At 39.4% G+C, this 24,590-nt stretch overlaps 1 protein-coding gene across 1 annotated transcript in view; it reads left to right on the top strand.

Annotated features, from left to right (window-relative positions):
* LOC103356846 (chloride channel protein 1) overlaps nt 1–24,590 on the top strand; it is a 56,266-nt gene that overhangs the window by 16,942 nt on the left and 14,734 nt on the right. The window contains exons 11-20 of the mRNA XM_008281149.1: nt 5,387–5,456; nt 7,663–7,773; nt 9,026–9,239; nt 10,434–10,567; nt 10,779–10,870; nt 14,051–14,143; nt 14,389–14,476; nt 19,066–19,148; nt 22,662–22,706; nt 24,237–24,341. Coding sequence (XP_008279371.1) covers nt 5,387–5,456; nt 7,663–7,773; nt 9,026–9,239; nt 10,434–10,567; nt 10,779–10,870; nt 14,051–14,143; nt 14,389–14,476; nt 19,066–19,148; nt 22,662–22,706; nt 24,237–24,341 — 1,035 coding nt within the window. The remainder of the gene's footprint in view (nt 1–5,386; nt 5,457–7,662; nt 7,774–9,025; nt 9,240–10,433; nt 10,568–10,778; nt 10,871–14,050; nt 14,144–14,388; nt 14,477–19,065; nt 19,149–22,661; nt 22,707–24,236; nt 24,342–24,590) is intronic.

Genomic DNA, 24,590 nt, shown 5'->3' with positions numbered 1-24,590 from the left:
CTTATCTACATCATTACTGTTGTTGTACCGTCAAAGGGGTTTCTTAAAGAAACTGAAGGTAAAACAGAGGAGATGCAGCAAAAAAAGCATGAGAAATAATACTATTTTGAGCATTAAAATGTGAAAATATTCCAGGTGACCTCAAAAATCCAGTTATAAACCTGTAAATGTGCACTACTACGGACTCTATAAGTGTTTGCCAATAAAGCTGCAATTTTTTTTTTCCTCCAATGAAAAGAACTGTTGTCACAGGATTCCAGCTGGAGACAAATGAGTGTAAAGCTTGCATCATAAACATGCAATCAATTATTTAAATTGTAATCGAATATGTACTTTTTTTAAATTTCAAAAGTGCCCTTCATAGCTTTTCTGCATCCACTTGAGGAGATTGTAATTCTTATCATATCCCACTTGAAATCTCAAAAATCAATTTGCCTTTTTAGCGTTAACCTCGGTCTGTTTTTTGCGCTGTCTAGAGTCAAATTAGGCAGAAATGCCACACAGATAATCCCGTCAACAGGATATTAAAACCTGTCAGTCAGCATCACACACTGCATTGGTTTAGTCATGGTGCTGCTCAGTTGAGCAGAGCGGCTCCCTGTAGTGAAAACTTAATTCAGCCAAAACTGAGAGCAGCTGGCTGCAAATACTCATCTCACAACACACACTCTCTCTCACTCTGCATTTTTCTGCTTTCCAGTCGCCTTCTGCTGCTGGCAGCCTCTCCAGTACACACTCAAACACACTCTCTGGACCCACCTCTCTCAAAAGTATTTATGCCTCCCTTTTCTTCTGTTTCCTCTGTGCACCTTTGCCATATACCTGATTAGACTTTCTCTCTTTGTCTATCTAAAAAGACTTGGGAATTTAAATTTTCCCAGAAGTAGAAGTTAGGTTGAATATTAAGACACTTCAACGATGGCGGCGCAGCAAAAAATTTGTCAATATAAACATTGTTTCTGAACCTGACCAGGATAATCGCTACAATGTTTTTTCATGTTCATGTCTGATAGTAAACTGAATGTCTTTTCTAAATTTTTATTTTATTTATTGCTTTATTATTGTTGTTATTATTATTATTATTATTAGCAATAGTAGTAGTAGTAGTAGTAGTAGTAGTAGTAGTAGTAGTATTGTCCTTTTTTCTTTTTCTTTTTTGGCTCCTGTGACATTAGTACTCACAATGGCCTTATTTTTGACTGAACTCAACATGTCTCCTGTGCAATGTGAGTTTTGATGCCTTAATACATACTAAAACAAAAGCCAAAAGTTGTTTTTCTTTGTTGGTTTGTTTCATGAACACCTAGAACCAATATATGTCCAATATTTTTCCACCCACGTGCCCACATGTTTCCCAATACTGGGAGAAAAAAAAAAGGGGGGACTCTACATACTATAGATATTTTACTACTTACATTTTTAATTTGCTTCCATACTTGTCTGTTTTCTATGTGAACACAGCCTGCAGTGAAAAGCCCTTGCATTTTTGTCATGTGACTGTTGGCTCCAGCTGAGTCCACAATTGCTTTGCAGTTGTACCGAGGAGCGCAAAACTTTTAGTTTTTTACAGAATCCATTTAGAGCCAAGGGTTTTATATTTGGCATTTTTTAAATGAGCTTAGTTTGGTTACATTTCCTTACAGAATGACGCATCACACATAAGTAGTTCAAGAATTGTCAGAAAGTTGAAAATCAAAGGATTCTTTTTGTTTTTACACAATAAATAAATGATTTTCCATATACTCAATGCTAAGAGGATTTCTTTTTTTTTTTTTGATTCTCACAGTCTGGAATGTGTCAGTCATTTGCAGCAACAGTGATTCTGATCTGTTGTTATTTTGAATGCAGTGAGAGTGCAGGGTTTCAAAAATATCTCGAAACTTAAGAGAACAAACACATCCTTGTTGAAAAAGAGTCCATCAAAGTATAATTTTTATGCTGTAATGCACTGGGAAATAGCATTTTTAATGAGTTTCAATAGGGGATTTTTCGTTACTAAGGTCCTGAGTTTAACCTTTTTGAAATGTAAAAAATTCCTAACTAAAAAAATAGACTGTAAAAACAGCCAAAATTTAATTTAATTTAAAGGATGTAAATGTCTCTAAGGTAACATGCGAGCTGAACAAAGCCCACTCAGAGTTGTTTGATGAGCAGTTTTGCCTGTTCAGCTTTCTTCAATATAATTTCCTGCCATAATTTAACATCTAGGTGTTTATGTCAGACTTGGACTGTAATGGTTCTTACTTCCATCCTTCTCTCTTTATCATACATAAACAGGCATGTGGACTTCTTCTCTTTATTTTCACTTTATCTCCCAGTGCGGAGCTAACTCTGTCTCAGTGTTGCTACTCCCATCTGTCTCAGCATTTGTGACCCTGATAAGAGTATGTTCTGAATGTCACTGTGTTTATATGTGTGAGACAGTTTTTTTTTTTTTTTTTTAGTTGCCTGATTGTGTATGACTGTCAGGATTAAAAGAGAAGAAGACTGAACGCAGTCCTCTCTGTCATCAGGATGGCAGCCACCCTGTGAGAGACGTGCTAATGAGTTTTTATCTTGTTCCACAGTAATTAAGTTCTCAAACGATGATGAAAAATGATGTGTAGAATCGTAATGTAGACTGGTAAAATGGTAATGTAGCGTCTCTTGCCAGTCCTTCCACATCAGAATGAGAAAGCCCAGCGTGTGGCGCTTGTGCAGGGATGCTGGTGGAACACACACTTACACCCACGCACACACAGAAAAATCCTGAGCTTGTCTAAAGGTAGTCATTATCGCTGATGAGCTCTCCGTGACCAAGTGCAGTGCGTATTATTAGACGAGCTATTTTGAAGTTCCGTTCTGATGAATGCAGACATTGTTTGGACACAAACAGTGTGAGTGGCATTTGAGTTGAGCTTTAGTTTACCCTGCAGAGGAGTTTGCACATTTGATGTTTTCACCCACTCATGCAGTCACACATTCAGCTGTCAATGCCCGGTGCAGCGACATCCTCTGCAGCTTCACCAAAGCAGCTGTTGATTAAGTGCCTTGCTCAAGGACACCCAAGGGTGATTGGGTCCCCCTCCCCCTGCCACACACACAACCACACATTTTCCAGATTTCCCTTTCTGGAGCTCGCCAAGCCGTGGCCAAATTGGACATGCTGTTTCTTCTACTGCAATCCAAACATTGAGACAGTGAGGACTCAAAAGGGCGCAGGGCTCTTACATCATTCCGGTTGCTATGCGACACAACATCTTGATAGCAATCTAATTAGTATTAGGTGGGTAACCTGCAGCAACAAAGGAGTCATTATAAAAATTAAAAGAGAATAGAGTAAAATAGGTGTCGACCTGTTTGATAATTAAAGAGAAGATAGGCTTGAGTCTTGTTGTGTTCTTGACTGTGTAACATTTTTACTGACTTGTTCAACTTTCACCTGATTAAACACTGACGCAAATTTCTACCATCGGAACACAGCAGTTGAGAATTAAAGAGACTTGCATTGAATGAATGCAACCATATGCCAGAGTATTCCTAAAGTAAAAATAATCAGAAAAAATATTCAAAGCCATGCCAAATTTTGATTTGTAGATCATTTTATTTGACCATTAGATTTCTCCTGGTTGGAAATGACAGAAACAAGATATGCCTTTATTTATCTCACAGTGGAGAAATTCACATTGTTGTTAGCAGCATTACACATGGAGATACACACATACTAGACAGAAAAATGTACATAGAAATATAAGGAATAGTGCAAACAAGTATAAAAGTACACATAAAAAGAGCTGGAGCCTATCCCGGCCGACTTAGGGCGAAGGCAGGGGACACTCTGGACAGGTCGCCAGTCCATCACAGGGCCACACTGAGAGACAGACAACCAAGCACACTCACATTCACACCTACGGACAATTTAGAATCACCTCACCTCACCTCAACATGTTTTTGGACATACAAGCAAACAAACAATACAAACAAGTGACAAAATATGATAAAACACTGTTTAACTTGTTAATGATGAATTCTAACTATGCTTTTTTTTCTTTCTTGAAACTGTTGCAATCTAAAGAATTTTTTTTTAAAAAAGCTTCTGTACCATTACAATGGAGCAAGCTAATTTCTACTAAGCTGTAAAGCAGTAAAAAAAAAAAAAAAGCATCTTAAACTGAGAACAGCTGCAGTATTTCTGGTCAATTGCAAGTCAAGGCTAAAACCAGAGAGCTTATTGAGCTCGCTCTTGGGATCCATTACTGAGAGAGAGCTGCACATTATGGCTGCTCACAAGATGGAGAAAGGTTATAAAGTCACGTGTGTTTTTTTAGTTAACAGTGGCCACAGTGAAAAGCAAAAGTCAAAAAGGACAAAAAGCTCAATCTTAAAGAGTGTGATATGAACCTGCACTGACAAGAATGATAGAGGCTGAGTAGAATCCAAGTATCCCCACCAAGACCATCCTGATGAATTCGACCAGTTTTGATAGCAACATCTCAATCAGGCACTCCACTATGCACTGAACAAGGCTGGTCTCCATGGATGCCAAACACACAAAGCTCGCCTGGACAAAGAGGAACGCTTTTAATCATCAGTTCTGTGGTTGGATGAGGTTAAAATGGAGTTATTAGGAGATCAGGACAAAGGAGAGGAGAAACATTCAGTCCCAAAAACACCATCCTCAAGGAGTGTTTTTCAGTCAATGAGCCAGGCAACCTTGTCAAAGTAAACAGCATCATGAGAAAAGAAGCTACTTTGAGTCTGTGCGGGGAAGCATCAGCATATCTGCCGAAATACTTGACCTTGAGCACCATTGGATCTTTGAACAACCTCATGAAATATACAGCCAAAGTGGTTGAAGAAGTAGTTGGCAGAAAACAACATAAACATTTAGGAATCCAGACCTGAATCCCATCAAGAATCTGTAGAGGAAACTGAAGACCAGAGTGATGGCAAAGGAGGGTTCCAACTTTTTAAAAAAACAACACAAAACCTGGAGATCTTCACGAAAGACGAGTGGAACAAAATCCCAGTGGAGTCATGCAGAAAGACTGCTAGCAATTATAACAAGCGTTTGATTGCTGCCTGGCAAGTAGGACTTTGCCACTGATTGCTAAGAAATGGTAAAAATAGTTTTGGACATTGCATTTTTTAGTAGAAATGAACAAAACAGAAATTTTTTTTTTTTTTTTTTTTTAGAGATATTAGGTATTCTTAGTTTTGTTCTTTTTTGTACTTGTTTATGTCATTTTTGACCAGAAGAGCCCTGTCGGTCAAATAACAATTCATTGCACAACTTTAAGCTCAAATGCTATTTATTTTTTATTGGTTTCAGTCAGCAGCTTGGAGTTCTCTTGACTAAACACTGGTACATGTTTTGTTGTACATGTTTTGTTTTTTTTCCCTTCAGTTCTGGATGTCTGCAGTGGCCACCACCATGCCCATTCCATCCGGGGCCTTCATGCCTGTCTTCATACTCGGTGAGCAAAAAGACCTTCAGTCGTAAGATACTGTGGTTATAGCTGCCTGAGAATGGCTAAAATTGTACTTCTGATTATTCTGGTGTAGCAGATTATTATTAACTGGTTTGTCCTTGTTTAGAAAAACATTGGTGACTCATTTTTACGTGTTGTCAAAAGTGTTTTGAATATTTTTAACCCTAAACTAGAAAATGCTGTTTTCTTTGTTCAGTCAGTTGTATCTCTACAGACTAATTTCTTTCCCCAACCTTCTTGTTTCACTAACTTTCATTTTGCAGATCATTTCTTATTATTCAGCTTAACATTCAAGGAACCAGTGTTTCTTTAGCAGTTTGCAGTTCATCTCTTGTTTTTGTTTTGTCAGACGTTTGTAGTCTGACCTTTAATAGTTCTTAACTTTAAAATATTCATTGTTCCCAGTCGCAAATATCTTCAAATGAATACATTTAGCTCCAGAGCTTCCTATTCTCGTACTGACCTCCAAGGGGGTTGCAAGATCATTTCCAGGGGTCACCAGATTGTGGTGGAGGAAAAAAAAACAATGTAACATATTAAAAGTAAAATACCGTATTTTAGAATGGGGAATAGTTTTTACAATAGATTATCTGTACCAGTGACCTGCACCTTATAATCTGTTTTATCAAGTGTGTTTCTGAGAGCTGAAGTGTGTGTTCATATGACAAAAACAACCAAACACACTATCATTCTTAACCCTAGCTAGTTTGAGTAGCTATCACATAACTGTTGATGGTTTCCAGCTCAGGACTTGTCCAACAGAAGAAACTCAAGGTCACCTGAAAGCCTAAAAGAAGTACCATCAATTGAGAAACGTATGGTGGTGGCAGTGGTGGTTCCAGAAGAGTGCCAAGCTCCCAACAAGCTTCTGAAATATCAGCATGACTTTCTGCCATATGGATCCATGCGCAAAAACATTGTGGAATATCCCCAGTGGGCTACTTGTTCACGAGCGCTCCCACATGAAAGTTTAAAACCAGTTAAACTTAGACACAATTCAGAAACAAAACACACCTTTAACATCAACCGAGAATTTTCAATTTACAGAAGGAGATCTATGAAGCCAAAAGCAGTGAGTTAGGAAGAAACTAAAATAAGTTTCCATTGATACCATTACTACAGACAGCGCCACACCTACACAGTCACCCCCTCATTTAACTCATTTCAATATTTCACAGCATAAAAACATTGACTTGCTCAGGTGTGGGGCTGACTGTAATTACGGGCCGTACTATGTAGACATGAAAAAGTAATAAACCCCTCGTTAACATACAGTCCCCACTCCATTATCCACTTTGATTATCTCTTTACAGTGGCACCTGTCAGTGGGTGGGATATACAGAAAAAGAAATACACACACACACACATATATATATATATATTTATTGAGACAAGCAGGTGTTGTTGATTGTTCCTGGTATATAGTGGTTCATAATAAAAGTGGTCCAAGGAAGGACAACCGGTGAACCAGACACAGGGTCATGGATGCCCAAGCATCATTAATGCTCAAGGGAGTGAAGGTTGACCCATGTGGTCCGATCCCACAAGAGCTACTGCAGCACAAATTGCTTCAAAACCTTGAAGGAGAAGGTGGCCTGGCCTGATGAATCACGCTTTCTTTTCCGTCATGTGGACGACTGCATGCGTGTCATTTACCAGGTAAAGAGATGGCAGCAGGATGTGCTGTAGAAAAATGACGATGTTCTGCTGGGAAACCTTGGATCCTGCATTCTCGTGGATGTAGCTTTGACATGTAGCACCTGCCTAAACAATATTTCAGACCACATACACCCCTTCGTGACTTGAGTTTCAGCAGCTCCCTGCCACACTGCAGATATTGTTAGGGAGTAGCTAGAGGAACATGACCAAGAGTTTAGGGCGTAGACTTGGACTTAAAATTGCCGAGTCGGACATCTGTTGGATGTGCTGGAAAAACAACTATCCATTGACACCCACCTTGCAACGTCTAGGACTTAAGGGATTTGCTGCTAACATCTTATTGACTGATATGGCGGGACACCTTTAGAGGTCTGTGGAATCCACGCCTTGACAGCTCGGGGCTGTTTTAGCAGCACGGAGGGAACAAGCACAGCGTTTTAGCATTAGGGTGCAATTAGGGTCGCTAGATCCAACCTAATTATTAAGCTCTTCCTTTAAAAATATATTCACTTTTACCTTTTCTCTCCTCCAGGTGCTGCTTTCGGCAGGCTGGTTGGGGAGATCATGGCCACCCTGTTTCCTCACGGGATCGTGTTCGATGGCATCCTCTACCGCATCATCCCCGGAGGGTACGCAGTCATTGGTTAGTCACCTGTTCCTCCTCTTAGCCACCATCCCTTTCTCTTGTTTTATCAAGTTTTGTCAGTGTTTTTACAGCTTTACTTCACCTTAGTCCATCCTCTGATTATGAGTAACTGAATCTGAGAGCCTCAGGACTCAACTGTACATTATGTAATCAAGGCACGTGGTTTCAAAATATAGAATAAGATCATTACAGATTATCAGCCATCAGTTTTGCATATTACCCAGGTCATATACTGTCGAGCTGTCCACCTCACCCCTCTCACCCCTCTCACCCCTCGTCTTCCTCCCTATCTTCCTTTTTCCTCCCCCCGTTACCTGTCAACTTCCTGCACCCTCAGCTTGTCAGGAGTGGTCAAGTGTCCTCTTCCTTTCTCTCCTGTCACTTCTCTCATCTTCTTTCCCCTCCAACTTCTCCTCCTCCTGTCAACCTCTCCGGCCCTCCAGTCATCACTCGTTGTCAAGTTGTCCTCCCCACCTAATCTTCCTCACCTCCTCCCCCCCCCCTCCTTTTGTCATCCTCTCCTTCCTACTCCTCTTCCTCCTCTCCATCAGAGAATGTGGTCGCTTTGCTCTGACAGTTAAATGTCACCGTGGGTTTGCTCTGCTGTCCTCACCCTCAGCCACTGACCCAGAAACGTGGCCTTCCCTCAATCCCCCTCCTGTTGCCCTACAAAGCCCATTCCTCCTCTTTTTTTTCCCCCCTTGATCCCACTGTCCTTTCTCTTTTTTTATCCTTCCCTCTCTATCTCTCTACCAGTGTTTTTATGTTGTGTGCTTCCTACAACCCCTCACATATCTACTCATTAATCAGTTTCTGTGTCAAGACTTTCATGGGACTTTTCTCTTCTTCTCACTCCTTTTCTTTTTTTTTCAACAATCCTTTCTTTCCCTCCCTTGCCTCATTCATTTAATTTAATCCTACTATTCTTTTTCTCTTTGATCTTATTTCTATTGAGTCCTTTTTTTTATTTCTTAAGTTATGATTTTGGTCTCCTGCTTTTCTTCTTACGCTTTTCATCCTTGTCTTCACTTTGTCATTAGAATCTATCCTTGCCTCTTTCCTCTTTGCGACCTTCTTCATTCCCTTCGTCCTGCTTTCCAACTCCTTTCCCCTTCCTCCTACTAACTTCTGTCCGCATCCTCCTCCACTTTCCATTTACTCCTCAATCTGCTTTTTCCTTGCTGTTCCTCCTCCCTTCTCACCATCCATCCTTCCTCCCCCTCATCATCCCATCCCATTTCTCTGACAGGAGCGGCAGCATTAACCGGGGCTGTGACTCACACCGTGTCCACAGCGGTTATCTGCTTCGAGCTGACAGGCCAGATCTCCCACATCCTGCCCATGATGGTGGCAGTAATCCTGGCCAACATGGTGGCCCAGGGCCTGCAACCCTCCCTGTACGACTCCATCATCCAGGTCAAGAAGCTCCCGTACCTGCCGGAGCTCGGCTTCGGACACATTAGGTTTGTGTTAATTGCGTGCACCAGATGTGGGGAAACAAGGTCCTTCCCTGCTTGTTAGCTTTATTTTTAGGAGACAGCTTTCTTATACTACCTTTGCATCTCAACAACTTTTTAATCAATTAATTGCAGTGAATACTATATTAACCAGTAAGACAGAAGAAGACGGACAAAATGCTATTTTGCTTTTTTTTTTTTTTTTATGCTCATGACACATTTTCTTCACTTTGGGCTCATTATTTACTGTAATGTAAAGTCCTGCACCTCTATGGAAACAGCACAAACATGGCTAGAAGTAGAGAGAACTAAAAGTGTCTTCTCTGCAGTATGACAGTCAGAATGCCATAAATCATGAAAAAAGGAAAAAGGAAAGCTGAATTTCTTTGATTATTTATTTTACAAAAATTTAAAAAAATGCAGACTAAATTTGTGGAACATTTTTCCAAGTGTCCAAATGTGTTACCAATGCTGTGGGGAAAAGGCAGCTCCACAGATGAAAGATATTTAACTAACATGTTTAATTTTGTTTCCATACTTGTCTTCTATCTGCATTACGTAAATACTGCCTGCAGTTCAGCAAAAAAGTCAGAATTTTTGTCATGTGACTACAAAATCTGTTCAAAGCAAACGATTTATTTTGGGAGAATTTTTTAAATGAGAAATGTAGAATCTAGTGATTTTGATGAAATATCACAATTTTAAGCTTTGATTTGGTTAAGTTTCTCTACTGAATGGCACATTACGCTTAATACAGTCAAGGACCGTCAGAAAGTTGAAAGGTGACGATTTTTTCAGTTTTTCATTTTCTGGCTGAAAAATGATGTAAATTTGTGTGTTTAGTGTGTTTTTTTTTGTTTTTTTTCTGAAGATGGCATGCCTTTTAAACTTGCTTGTAAGGTTTGGGGTTCAAAGAGTTAAAAAATCTAAAACCTATCAAATTATTATCCTTGTCAAAATAATATGCAAGAACAATAGGGACAAAAATTAAAAGCAAATAACCTTCCAGCTATAAGTGACCTTCAATCTGCAGTGGTGCTGTGCAGCTGAAACATGTAATTTGTGCATGCAGTTAATGATGAATGTTAATTCAAACACTGAATTAACAGTGTGGTGCTTTGTGAGAGTTTGTGTTCATTAGTAATCAAGTGTTTAAAAGCCGTTTCAGTCCGTTGCCATGTCTGTGTATCTCCTCCACAGTCAATACAACATATTTGTGGAAGACATCATGGTGAGAAAGGTGAACTTCATATCCTCCGAGTCCACATATCGAGAGGTCAAACTCCTGCTGGACTCTTCCTCACTCAAATCAATCCCCCTGGTCGACTCAAAAGGTAGTTATTTATAAATTCAATCTGAGCAGGTGCCATTAAACTGAACGGAATGAAAAAAAGGAAAAGAACCGACACAGAACAAAATATTATCTAAGAGAGAAGACTTGACATATTTACTATATTTGAAGAATATTTCTGTCAAAGTATCAGTAAACTCATTGAAAAAGCTACTCTGTGTGGTCGCCTCAGAAACATTTCCTCCTGCTTCCAGATTCCATGATCCTACTGGGCAGCGTTGACAGGTTGGAGCTTCTGGCACTCTGTGATTGGTGGCTGTCGCCAGAGAGAAGGCTGCTGACGCAGGTGAGGACAGTAGGAAAGCACAGTCGGCCTAATCCTAATCTCCACCCTAAGGCCTGAGGGTCAAACCCTTACAGACCAGGTCTCCAGACTAACTTTTCCATAGGTAACACTGGTGCTCCCAGTTCTTTCAGTCACACCAACACACGCCCACATTTGAGGTATTTTATGGTCTTAATTAACCTCGTTTGCTGACAGTTGTCTTTCCTTTAATGCACTGAAGATTGACTGCGACTCAGGATTTGACATCTGCAGAATATTTAAATCAGAAAATTAGTTCTATGACTAGCCTCATAGAACTAAATTACCGACATTGTCTTATATCACTGCCATAAACTGTGCACAGGCTAAACTCTGCATTTGCAGAACATCTGCTCATCAGTCGATAGCACAATTTACATATGTCCCCTAAATGCCTCACATGCAGACTATGGTCGGCGGCTGCGCACAGGGAAGCCTCTAGTCTCCACTTAGTTACTGCAGCACAGCAGCTCAGACAAGTGTGACCCAAAGTGACTGAAAAAAGGCTTTTTGACATTAGATTTACTTGGAATCAGGTGATTTTGTCTGCATGGGCTTTTTACTATGATCAGTGTCCACTATAGTGACTAGACGTATTACTTTTCCTTCTTAACTGGCTCAGTCAGTATGTCTTTGCCTGCACCTGCAGTCTCATCATTTGCTCCTCTCAGTCTCTACCAGCCTCCTCTTTCTACTCAGTTTGTTTAAATAATCAGCTATAGACTGCTTCATCCTATGAACACGGTAACAGCTAAATAGATTTTACACGTGAGGCATGTTCCAACGTTATGGAGAGACGTACTGAGCCAGAATAAAAGATAAAGTAATGGTTTCAGCCACAGTGGCTGGTAGTGTTTTGTTTCACGAGGACTGGAGATAATGGAGTACAAAAATGAGCAATGAGAGACACTGTTGTGACAGCAAATGTTGCTTGGGCACATCACCTGTAAAACAAAGTGAATTTGGACGCATGTTTCATTTGCAGTTTGATCAGCTGCTCGGTTGATCCTTCACTGTTTGTGACACTACAGTTAGTTTTTTATTCATTTATTTATTTATTTATTTACTTTTTAGCAAACTAAGAAAAGTCAGGAAATTCTTGAATATCTGTCAATGTAAAAATACTCAAGTGCTGTTTAACACGTAGGAAAGTTCATCCCATTGTTTACAAAGTCAAATTTTTTTTAATGTTTTAACAGAATAGCATGGCGTTTTTTTTACAGCTTTACTTCAAGCTGAATTGCAATGACTGACCTTTTACTTCCTTGTGTAAGATAACAGAACAAAGTAGGTGTTAATGTAATTGTGGCATTGCGATATGTGGAGCATTCACATTGTGGATAATTTCTGTATGCAAATATTCTTGCAGTATAAACAATATTCCTGATGCAAAGCTAATTATACTCTAACATACAAGAGTCTAAAATATTCACTGGAACCCAGCAGAATGCGTCAGATTTGTGGAGCACTTTGCTTCATAAAATTGACAAGTAGAAGAGAAGTGTGCAAACAGAATTTTTAATGTAGTAACTGCCTTAATATTTGACCTAAATTGCGAAACAGGTTAAGTTTAATTTAGACTGTGATTGTGTCAGTGAATTAGGCTGCTTGAGTACCTCTTAGCTGCAGCTGTTTTTGCCTGTGTAACCATGGAGAGTGAGAGACCATGATGCCAGACAGAAAAATGCGTGAAAAATGTTCCTATATTCAAGTCAGTTCAGTTTTATTCATGTAGTATTTACATATTTATTTATGTATATTTTATGATGTATATTATAAAGAAAAACCCAACAAATCCAGTGGTTGTAGTGAGGCTAAAAGGTAGGGGGAAAGCACTACACTGTTCAAAAAAAAAGGGGGGGAAGAAAGAATTGCATTAGGGTTATGTGTACTTGCTTTTTAATTATTAGGAATGATATTTATATGTGTAGAAACAATAAAATGACCAGTAATGCATTCTAAAAAATGTATGACTTGACATGTTATGACAGTTTAGTTTTAATGTTGTGACAAACAGGATAGATGGATAGATTGATTTACCATGACTAGAGGGAGAGAGAACTCAAAGATATTTTACCACTCACGTTTTTCATTTGGGGATGCAAGGTGGCTCTGTGGTTAGCATCGTTGCCTCGCAGCGAGAAGGTTGCCACTTCGCGTCCCCGTGAGGACACCTGGGATCTTTCTGCGTGGAGTTTGCATGTTCTCCTTGTGCAGTGTGAGTTCTCTCCGGGTTCTCCGGCTTCCTCCCACAGTCCCAAAACATGTTGAGGTTAATTGGTGATTCTAAATTGTCCGTAGGTGTGAATGTGAGTGTGCTTGGTTGTCTGTCTCTACGTCACCTGACACTTAACGGTTGTGTTAAGGAGCGCAGAATTTTTAGTTTTATTTACAATCAGTTTCAGACAAATGCTCAATTTTTAGCAAATTTTTCAATGGGGCATGCAGAGTAAAGTGATTTTGATTAAATAATACCATTTTAAGCTGCTTATTTTCATTGCAGACGAGGATTGCGACAGGTCATCAGTCTGATGATTCTTTTTGTTTTAAAACATTCTGCCTGATAAATAGTGTCACTTTAGCAGTTTTTTTCAAAGTCGACACGCATAATGAGACATTCATAGCATTGACATAAAAATTGATTAAAGTCATTGGATAGCAAATGAAAAAATAAAATTAGTGAGCAGTGTCTTGGAGTCTCCACACTGAGACAATCCAAAATGATAAGTAATTGCTAAAAATTTAATGTGATTGACCTCTGTCATCTGGTGAAAGACCAGATAGTACAATTAAGTCAAGTCAAATGTGATCTGCAACCTGAAATACTCGTGTATACAGGAGGACAAAAACAGACTGGAAGAGTCTAAAATAGAACTATAAATACTTTAATCGACAAAGCAGCTGCTGCAGTCTGGCTGTTTTTCACAATGAGCTTCACAACGAACAATTAAACAGCCTCATTCTGTAATTTCACCTCGACAGCCCAGAAGGAGAAGCATCTCCCTCTTAGATTCGATAATTCAAGATGAGCAAGGTAACACCACTAAAAATAAAGCGCAGGTGTTAAAACGGCATCAGAGTTTAGAATTTGAAGTCCATTTAGTCGTGCCGGGGTGACAACACTACTTTGTATTAATGTGTTTTTCTTGGACGTGAGTTCAGGGTCGCAGCCTACAGGAGCAGAACCTGTCTCTCAAACACAGCTGGGAGTCCTTCGCCTTCGTAGACGAGGAGGAAGAAGAGGATGGAGAAAAGGTGGGCTTCTCATTTGTTGCTGTGTAGTATTTTTTAACCTTTTTGTCGTTTCTCGTGCCAGTCTAAGCTGATAAATAAGTTTCACTGTCGTTTTTTTCTATCAACTCTGTAGCACCCTGCCTCAGTAGAATTTCAATTAAAACCGTTGTTGTCTCATCTTGAAATAATTTTACTGTCCAAAACTTTGAACCACTGCTTTTGTTCTTCATTAACTGTGATTACTTACATGTAGTTGTTGTCTGCAGGGTAGTCCGGTGCAGGAGGAGAGGAATGGCCCCCTGCCTCCTCCAAAACCCCAGGAGCCTTCTTCAAACCACACTGCTCCTGTTCCTGGTGAGTTGACAGAACCACTGTACTCATTTCTGAGAGGATATAGCTTTTTTTTTTTTTTTTTTTTTAAATCTTGGCAGAGGTGTAATACTCATACATTATCTCTAAAATATACAGTATAGAAAAGCCTTGCTGTTGCTTTTTGCACCAGCTGCTTTAGGGAGAAGATACTTACGCAGGAATAAATTACCATTCCCTAAATGTGAATAAAGGATGGACACGTTTCTTGGGGGTTAGTAAAGGACAAAGAGCTGACTTGCTCCAGTTTGCTGCCTTTCTATCACCTTCTCAGGAACCCACAAATCCAGTTTCTGTTGAAGCTAAGTGCCACCCCATCAGCCAGGTTAATGTAGAAACAAATCAAACTGTGGGGGATAATTACAATTTTAGATCTCTCCTGCTTAGCTCCGTTACACATTTAGAGCTGAGACCGGAGAATGAAAGCCTTATGGGGCCTGTCATAGTAATATTGATTCCTTCAGACATGTTTTGCTCACTAGGATGATGTAATAGGATTTATTCTTTGCTATTGCTCCCCTACTTCTCTTTCAGACTGATATGACTAAGCATTTAGTCAGATCCCAGATGGTGTATAACGCTCAGGTTCTCATATGTGCTAAACAGATTACACAAACACATCTTATTGGTGCTCATAAGGTATGAAAGGAAAACCACACATTTTTAGTATTACAATAGACAGCATTTCTTTTGGAGAGTTTGTCCCATTGCTTGGCAAGTTAATGGCAACTGAATCTCCCTACTCTTCTATACACAAATATGCTCACATTTTGCTTGCATTTAAAGTTATTCAGGTAGAAATTATGTTTATTTTGAAGCCTGTAGGAGGCTCTTGGACTTTGCCACTAAATGTGAGTCCTAATTTACCTCTCATTTCCTAACCTTAGCACTTGCATTCAGATGAGAGGTGTCCCTATGAAGAAGTATCTCATAACGTCCAGTCTAGTCTATTCAAACAGATTTCACGGCTTGTTTAGCAGGGTGAAAAAGTCCCTTTTTTTGCAGGTATTATCTTTGTACGTCTGGTGGGGTAGCCTCATAGTCTCAAGCACTGAAAGTATTGTTGTTTTGTTCCTTTTGCACAGCTGTAATGCTCACACATACACTGATCAGCCAAAATGAAACTGCTTCCAATGGATTGCCAAGTTAGCTTGACTGTTGAGTTACAACAGGCACATTCTGGATAAGTATACCAGTTGACCACTCTAAACCCCAAAACCTGCTGGCGGGTTGGAAAACCATGTTGTGTTTGTAAAAATCCCAAAATGATGCCATTTATTTGCCCGAAACTGGGAAAAACACAAGATTTTCATTGTTTCGATGGTCCTTGAACTACTTATATTATTGCAAACTTAAAATGAGCTTAAAATTCTGACATTTGAAAAAGAAGAGGTTTGGAGAAACTGTGTTTTTCGGAGGCATATGAAATGTGTGTTTTCAGTCTGACTGAAATAAACACAGAAAGTAGCCGCATGAAACAGACATTCTTCTAACTGCATTAACTTTTACTGACATACGTAGAGCTGAGCTTGTTGATCTTCTCTTAATGTTGATGTTGGGGAGGCAAAACACCATCATCAGGATGTTTATCAGATTGGTTAGTTGTAGTTCTAAAGCTGGGATTCCTCTCATCCATGGACACGTGGAGGTTTTCCCAGTCTGCCATCAACAGCTCCAACGATTTGCAGCAGTGCAGTTTCGTTTTGTTTATTAGGATCCCCATTAGCACCAGCATAAGCATTGGCTGTTCTTCCTGGGGTCCACACACATACACACAATCACACGTATACACCCAGCAACCACAAACACAACAAACATAACAGCTCATCTCGTTAACTTTACAGTTAAGTAAAATAAGGTAGAGAAACATATTGTTATTCAGTACAATATAAATTATTTCATACACAGAATTATAAATCCATCATTATTAATCTTGAACTCATAATTCTTCATTATAAACATATAATCAGAATGACCTTAAATAACATATTTATCCATCCTGTTCTTCGACCCATTGAAATCCAAGAAAATAGGACAAAAGTCCATTTTACATCCTTTGCTCTCACCAGCATTACATTTTATTTTGAAACACCATCTTCCTTATCTATACCTCCTCAAAAACTTGTAGATATTGTTTCAACAAAATTTTGAAACACTATTTATTATCCTCTTGAACTAAATACAGTGGTAATGAATTCCACCTAACCATCGCTCCGTACATTACTGTTTTATGCATTGTACTTGTTAGTGCTTTAGGTAGAACAAACCGTTGTTGTGCTATGAATCGTGTTTGATAACGATGTTGAGCAAATTGAGAAAATAGCCTTTCATATAGTGTCTTTGGAGATCACATCAACAGAATGTTCCTGACAAAATTTAACAAAACATTGATGGATCTCTGCCTGATAGTTAGCCAACCCAGACTGTCATGCATATCTCATACACTAGTTCTGTAAGAACACTGTAAAGCACAATGCACTGCTTTATTTTGAGCTACTTGTACATTTTTTTGAACTCTTTCATTGTGGCACCAGACCAAATCAAAAAACAGTAATCAAGCTGTGACAGAACTATAGCATTCAAAACTTGTTTAGTGACATCTGATGGCATGACTTTTAAAAGTCTCCGTACAACTGACCCACCCCTACCGATCTTACTCAGTGTAATCAATTTGTTTTGACCATGTTAATTTGTGATCCAAGATAATACCCAGAAGTTTTACCTCTTGTACTTGTTCAAATGGTATGCTGTTTATATTTAATCTGAGCACAGGTTCAGCTTTTAACTGATACCTAGACCCAATTATAATTGACTTTGTTTTACCAACATTGAGCACTAGTTTATTACTTGTCACCCATTCTACCACTGACGTCAATTCCTTATCTAAGATAGTATTCAGCTCTCTTACAGATGATGCAGCCACATATATTGTTGAGTCATCAGCATACATTGCAATCTTAGCCTTTTTCAAAGCTAATGACAGATCATTTACAAAAACAGAAAACAATAATGGTCCTAAACAGCTATGTCGAGGCACTCCACAAGTAACCTCCCTGACACTTGACAAACTGCCATTAAAAAATACTGTCTGCCTCCTATTTGTCAGATAACTCTCCATCCATCTTAATGCAGTTAAAGTAAAGCCATAATTTTGTAACTTATCTAACAACAAAAAGTGATCTATCACATCAAACGCTGAACTGAAATCAAGTAACACTACACCCACTACATTCTTCTTATCTTGCTTACTTTGCCATTCATCAACCATTTGTGTCAGTGCCGTACAAGTGGAATGACCTGGCCTGTAAGCATGTTGATAATCTGAATTTAGATGGTTTTCATCAAAATACGTTTGCATTTGATCAAAAATAATTCTCTCCATAATCTTTCCTAACACTGGTAACAAACAAATAGGTCTACTGTTTGCACCAGAAAATGGTTCAGCTGGATTCTTTGAAAGTGGAATCATTTTTGCTGTCTTCCATGCCAAGTGAGTGCAGAAACACGTTAACCATCAGATCAATATGTCTGTGATCAGGTCAGCCAGCAAGTTTCCCCAGGTGGAGATTCCTAGTGCAGTTAGCAGAATGGCTTCTGCAGTTGGCTAATTTCGGTGTTTCTTAAGATAGACTGAAAACAAATGAATGATGTAAAAATCACAAAGTTAGCATAACACTTAAACCCACGACAGCTACATTAATGAGAAATACATAATGAAATTAACCAGAATTCTCCTTTAATGCCTCATTCACACAGAATTCATGATGGTAGGGTTTCTCCTGGCTCTCCCAAGCACCACCTGCTGTATCTGCATCACGAAATAGTTTCCAAGCAAGGTGTTTTATATGCATCATTTTACTTATTCGAGGCCCAATAGTTTGTTTGGGAGTTTTCCCATTCATTTTATTTACTTTAGGTGACTGAGTGAAGTTGTTGTTGCTTGTTTTATTATTTTGGTCACAGTGAAGAAAGCTGTAGATATGGAAACAATGCAGGATGAATGATAAGTTTTTATGCAAATATTAAGATTTGAGTACACAATGGTTTTGCTGAGAAACACTGTGAAAGGAATGTCCTGATACTATTAGACAAGAAGGTTCCTACAAAAGTCAGCCGCACACTGCAGCTACATACTGTCTAGCCATTTAGTTGCCTGACTAAAAAAAAAACAACTCTATTTTATTAATTTGTCAGCCTTTCACACAGTTTACCGAACTGACACAAACCTGTTTGTTTGTCCCTGCCCTCAACAGATGTCAAACGATTGGAATTAATAACTTTGCAGCCCTAACAGCAATGAGGGAAGGTTTGGCAGCATGTTCGCCACAAGTAAGCAGATGGTGTGTGTGTCTATTGTGGCACAGTAAACTCCTCAGCAGCCCATCACACACAACAACAGACAGTCTCCCAGTGAAATGGTATCCAGGCAACAACAATAAAGGTTTCTTGGGTTGTTATAGTCTTTCAAAAAAAATAAACTTCCCTTTCAGCTAGGTTTCTTTTCTCCAAAGCTACATTTGTATAATTTATCAACCTACACATGCTGTGTCTCCTTTTTTCTCTTCTCCTCTCAGAAAAGGGTCCTCTGCAGTCCGTGAGGAAAACACTCAGAAATCTCTTCACCTCTAAGAGCAGACAGACAGAGGGGCAGTCACAGGTTTGTCTGAATATACACTTCTTATAGCATGTTTTTTTTTTCCCATCCCTGAGCTTACACGTGTGTATACTCGTGTAGAAGCGACATTAAACGTGCCGTATGTCTCTGCTCTGTATGTCACATTGGTAACCTTTGTATGTTTCTACATGTCTGTGTGTTTAATGTCTTTGTAAACCTCTGTGCTCTTTCCTCCATTCAACTAACTATTTAGAGATGTCAGGAATGTGCCCAGTAGCCAGGAGATCTTTCCATGTGTCATGAACTGCTGCAGTGCAAATAGCCTCCCATCTTTTTTGGCGCAGCCATCCCAGAACCACATCCTCACACTGGTACTGCTAGAATTTAAATATTTGTCCATTCTTTTTTTTTTTTTTTTGCTGGGTGAATTTTTCATCACGGGCTCTGATTTCTATTCAGGTAGATACATACTTATCTGATTGACAGAGGCGCATGAATACGCAACTGCTTCCTCGTCCTCAGACAAACTCCCCGAAGTCGAGCAGCTTTCTTTCAACCTTCTCTCATATGGAAATGGGGAAGCCAGATACTGGAGGTAGAGTTATTATATTCAGCTTGGCGGTGAGCCTGGCTCACAGGGGAAGCAATACATGTCATCTGCAGTCATGAAAACCACACTGGAAATAAGCATATGCTTGTAAGCTTGCAAGATTAGAATTTGATTTCTGTTGTGCCCACTGCTGTGGCATTTGAATTACCAGTCTGATTCTCTATTATGTTTTTGGATTCAATCCTGTACCTATATGGGGATTGTTTTTATCTCAGCCACACTTCTACAACCCTGAATATCAAATAGACGCACAATGGGATATTGCCACTAGCAATCAAGCCAGACCATGGCTGAATTCTGTCTGTGAATCAGGTGTTTGTAACCTTTAGCAGCCACTGATGGCAGGTATCCAGACACTGACCTTTAGAATATTGTCTAGCTGGTACAAAAGTGACAACATCTTGTTAATTCTTGAATGAGTATAATTGTTGTTGCTGCAGTGATAAACACAGGAACTAATAAAAACGTCAACCGTTTAATATAAAGAGTTAGCATGCTGCTTCATAACCCATGTATTCTCTGAGTAAGTTGACATTGTGTTCGTTACTTCAAGGACAAACAGTCAACCTGCCCAGACATTGAGTGAATAAATGTGGGAAGCATCACTAATAAATTCAGTTTCACAAAACAGGTCACAGCAGGTGTTGGCCTGAATTTCACCTGCTGCATCCAGTTAACTCACAGAGCTGCTGGATGTGCTGTGGGAGTGAAAGAAACCGGATGACAGCAGTCTGAATCCAAAAAATGAAATCTTACTGCAGCTTTAGATTTCACACATCTCATATATTATTTGTAAGAGTAAAGCAAGTACTTGTTTCTTACAGTATACAACAGAGGTAACAATACCCTATGCAATTTCAGTTAAATGTCAGATGATTCCAAATTGTATCATCTCTCAAAAATTGCATTATGTTTGACCAGCAGAACTTAAGAGACAGATAGGCTGTCTCTGTCTGCATGTCTGCATTATGGCTTTACATCAGGGGTCTCAAACTCGCGATAATATTTTGTGGCCCTCTACTTGACATCAGAGTTTAGTGTTAGTGTGGCCCACATGTATTTCTCACATGCACCTGCGCGAGTCCTTGCCCTGGGCGTTTTCTATTTTTTTTAATCAGTTGTGGGCTACCGTAGCTCAGGTTCATGACAGCAACGCGAATTAGCAACATTAGTCACTTGAAACGTGATCCAGGAGTGTCAATGAGTGGAGGGAAATTTTTTCTTTTCCCCCGTTGCAGTTGCTTTTTTTTTTTTTTTGTTTTTTTTTTTTTCTGTCTGTGTGAAAAGCTCTTCTCCACATTGAACTTTAATAAGTCAAAGTACAGGTCCAAACTTATGATGAGCATCTTTGAGCCATACCGAGGGTCTCAAATGCTTCCTCTCTCAAGCCAAATGTGGCTCAGCTGTGTAAGAGGAAGCGCTGCCAGGTCTCTGGTCGCAAGGAGTAGGTAGGAGAAGCCTATGTTCTGAAGAATGTTCATGTTCTGAATTGCTATTAATAAAGATTGAGAAGATTCAATCAGTTGTAATTTTTTGGAATACTTGAAACACCTTTTTTTGTGGAATACGTGATGCGGCCCAGCCTCACCCAGACTCTATCTCCAGCAGCCCCCAAGTAAGTTGAGTTTGAGACCCCTGCTTTACATGGAAAAGAATTACTGAAAAATCTGATCTCGAGACCTACAGGAAGAAAAATGAGTTGAAACACAGTTGCAGCAATAATCAGAGAGTACAGAACGAGTCATAGTACAACTAATCAGAGCTGCAGTGGCATCATCCTAAAATGACACTATAGACAGCGCACTGCTTGCACAATCTAACTCTGATAAACAGATGGACAGGTGCTTCAGACTGGGCACCTGGGTTGTCGATGGAAATCAGAATTTCTGTGACAGCTCAGACTGTGTGAAGGACAGTTTATAACATCAACTTCTGTGGACAACATCTTAGAAAATATCCCTTGCTTGCTCCTTGACAGAAAACTTTACCGAAGAACATGAAGAGATGCCTGATGAACGCTGGGAACAGATTCTTTGATCAGATGAGAACAAGATAAATTTGTTAAGCTCAGATGAGGTCCCGCATGTTTGGTGTGAAACTTACCAGAACTACCACTGTGTGAACGCATAGTCCTGACAGTGAAGCACAGAGGTGGGAGTGTGATGATGTGGGGCTGCATGAGTGCAAAATGTGTCGTGGAGGTGACATTTATAGATGCACTACAAAATGCTGTAAATATACCAAAATAATGGCTGACAGATAACTTCAAAATGTTATCAGAAGAGAAACATTCTAGCCTAGTAATCATTCAAAGCACGCTGACAAAATCACACAAGAGTTTGTGAAGAAGAACAAAGCTGAAACTGTGCCCTGGACAAATATGTTGCCTGACTTGAATCCAATAGAACACCTTTTGGGTATTTTAGGTACAGCAATACACCTCCTCCAGCAAGAAGCTGCTGAAAACAGTCATCTCTGGAATCCTCATTGCTGAGGTGGATTGAGTCTTTCATCAGAAATAAAGGCGGACATACAAAGTATTAAAGAATTAAGATTAGAATCCCAGTCATGAAAGCTATAGTGACTTTTGTTGCATTAATTTTTAAAGCTTTCGTTTTTCTAACATAGTAAATTTAAAACTGTTACTGTTCTAATTTTACATCAGAGAATAGTTTACAGTTCAACTTAGTAATCTCATTTCTGTAAGGTGATACCATTTAGAATCATTTCATATGTGTGCAATTTAAAATGCAGATTTGTCATTCACTGTATTTACTTAATATTAAAACTATGAAACAGATTGCACTTTGACTTAATATCCCCTTTAGTCCCTTAATGTAATATTCAGATGAGGTTTTCTAGATTTAGAAGTGACATGTAGCCTGTTTTTATATAAAAACACTCACAAACATCTCTTTGTCTGTTGCTCCCTTCTTTGTCTTCAGGAACCTTGTCCTCCTCCGCTGTCAGACACAATGACACCAGACGAGGTACGGTATTGATGGAGGAATGATGGATTTGCATGTTTTTACAGAAATGTTTGCGTAATTATTTACAGCACTGTGATTTAATGCTCACATGTAAACACCAATCAGCCAAAAAAAAAAATAAAACCACTGGCCAGCCTTCACTTCTCTCAAGCATCAGTGAGCCTTGAGCGTCCGTGACCCCTGTGTCTGGTTCACAGGTTGTCCTTCCTTGAACCACTTTTGTTAACTGCTTCATACCAGAAACGAGCCAGAACACCTGCTGTTGTGGAGATACTCTGACCCAGTTGTCTAGCCAAGGCAGTTTGTCAAAGTCTCTTATAATCTTATGCTGCTCACTTTTGGATCACATCAACTTCAAGAACTGCACAGCTGCCGATGTAAGCAGATAATCAATGCTTTTTACTTTAGCTGTCAGTGGTTTTTAATGTTGTAGCTGGTCAGTATATATACTTAGTCCAAACATTGCCCCAGTCCAAGTAACCAATGTGGAAGAAATGATCTGCATTTTACAGTGATGTAAGGGGTGGTGGCAGAAACCTTTATGAATCAGAGAATGTAAAAACTAAGTGTATCTATGTCTAAACATGGGAAGACATACATTTTACAGAACTGACTGGCGGCAAAAAAAAAAAAAAAAGGAAAAGCATCAGGTTTTAAAAAGTCAAGGTTAATGAAGTGCAGATGAAGACTAGATATGACTTGCTTGTACCTCTCAGTACAAGCAGATTGTCATTAAAAACACATTTGCAGGATGACATTTCCAAAATTGCGGCTGTTTTAAGCACACTTGAGGTGTTGTTTATCATTTAACAACTAATTCTCAACATTAGTATTCAAATCCATGTCAAATGTGGGTCACAGGTGTTGAAGATCTGTGTCACATTTGAGGCGAAGTTTCAGAATTGGGGCACTTTTTAAGTGTCGTGTGAACACAGCCAGAATTTTAAACAAGACACGTTTTTTTTTTTCCTCTCTAAGTGCATCAAAACAGTATTGTGCCCTCCAGTCCTGTTCTGTCTGCCGCTCTGCCTTTACTCTTCCTGGCACTTTCCCAAAATGCCCCATAACATCGCCCTGTAAATTCTACAAGACCGCTGCCCCTGTCACAGCAGGCTGAGGCTCGTAGGTAAAATCCATAGAGAGGCTAAAAGGTGTCAGACATCGTAAATCTCAGAGGGGAGACCTGTGACATGCAAGGACGCTACACAGGGTTTCAAGGTTTTTCACAGCTGAAACCTCTGCTAGGTGATAGCTAATTACCCTCTCCCTCCTGCAGCTACACTCACATTGTACAAACACACCTTGAATTTTACCCAAACACACATCAACAGTGTTAATGATGTATATAGCCATTGTTATTGTTGCCAAGTATATTTAATCATATGTTATATGTATGTGACTCACCATGAAAACAAAACCCTAATCTTTCCCCCCTGGCTCAACTGGAATTTTCACATCAGGAAAGCAACTCTGAGCGGATGCCAGTCGATTCACCTCTGTGACCTTGCCTTTTGTTTGCTGCTGCTGCAGATCAACGCGTGGGAAGAGGCAGAGATGGACAAGCCGATGGAAATCGATGAGATTCGAGTAGACCCTTCCCCTTTCCAGCTGGTGGAGAGAACATCATTACACAAGGTTGGTGGGGAAATGTGTGCAGTTTAACAGCTGTTTGAGAGCACCTTGGGTTTTTTTTTTTTGTTTGTTTTGTTTTGTTTTTTTAGCTTTAATTTAATATTCTGTATAAAAACGGAATGTTGGATCGGGACACAGTATGGATTTTGTGTCGAATTAAACTATTGCCCATGTTGAGAGAAAGATGATTTCCTCTAATGGTTGGGATGGGGTTTGGTAAAAAACTAGGAATGTAAGCAAATTTTCAGTGTT

This window comes from Stegastes partitus, unplaced genomic scaffold (genome assembly GCF_000690725.1).
Source record: "Stegastes partitus isolate 25-593 unplaced genomic scaffold, Stegastes_partitus-1.0.2 Scaffold224, whole genome shotgun sequence".
In the NCBI taxonomy this organism is placed as follows: domain Eukaryota; kingdom Metazoa; phylum Chordata; class Actinopteri; family Pomacentridae; genus Stegastes; species Stegastes partitus.
Note: the sequence above shows the minus strand (reverse complement) of the source record. Positions and strands in the feature narration are given on the sequence as shown.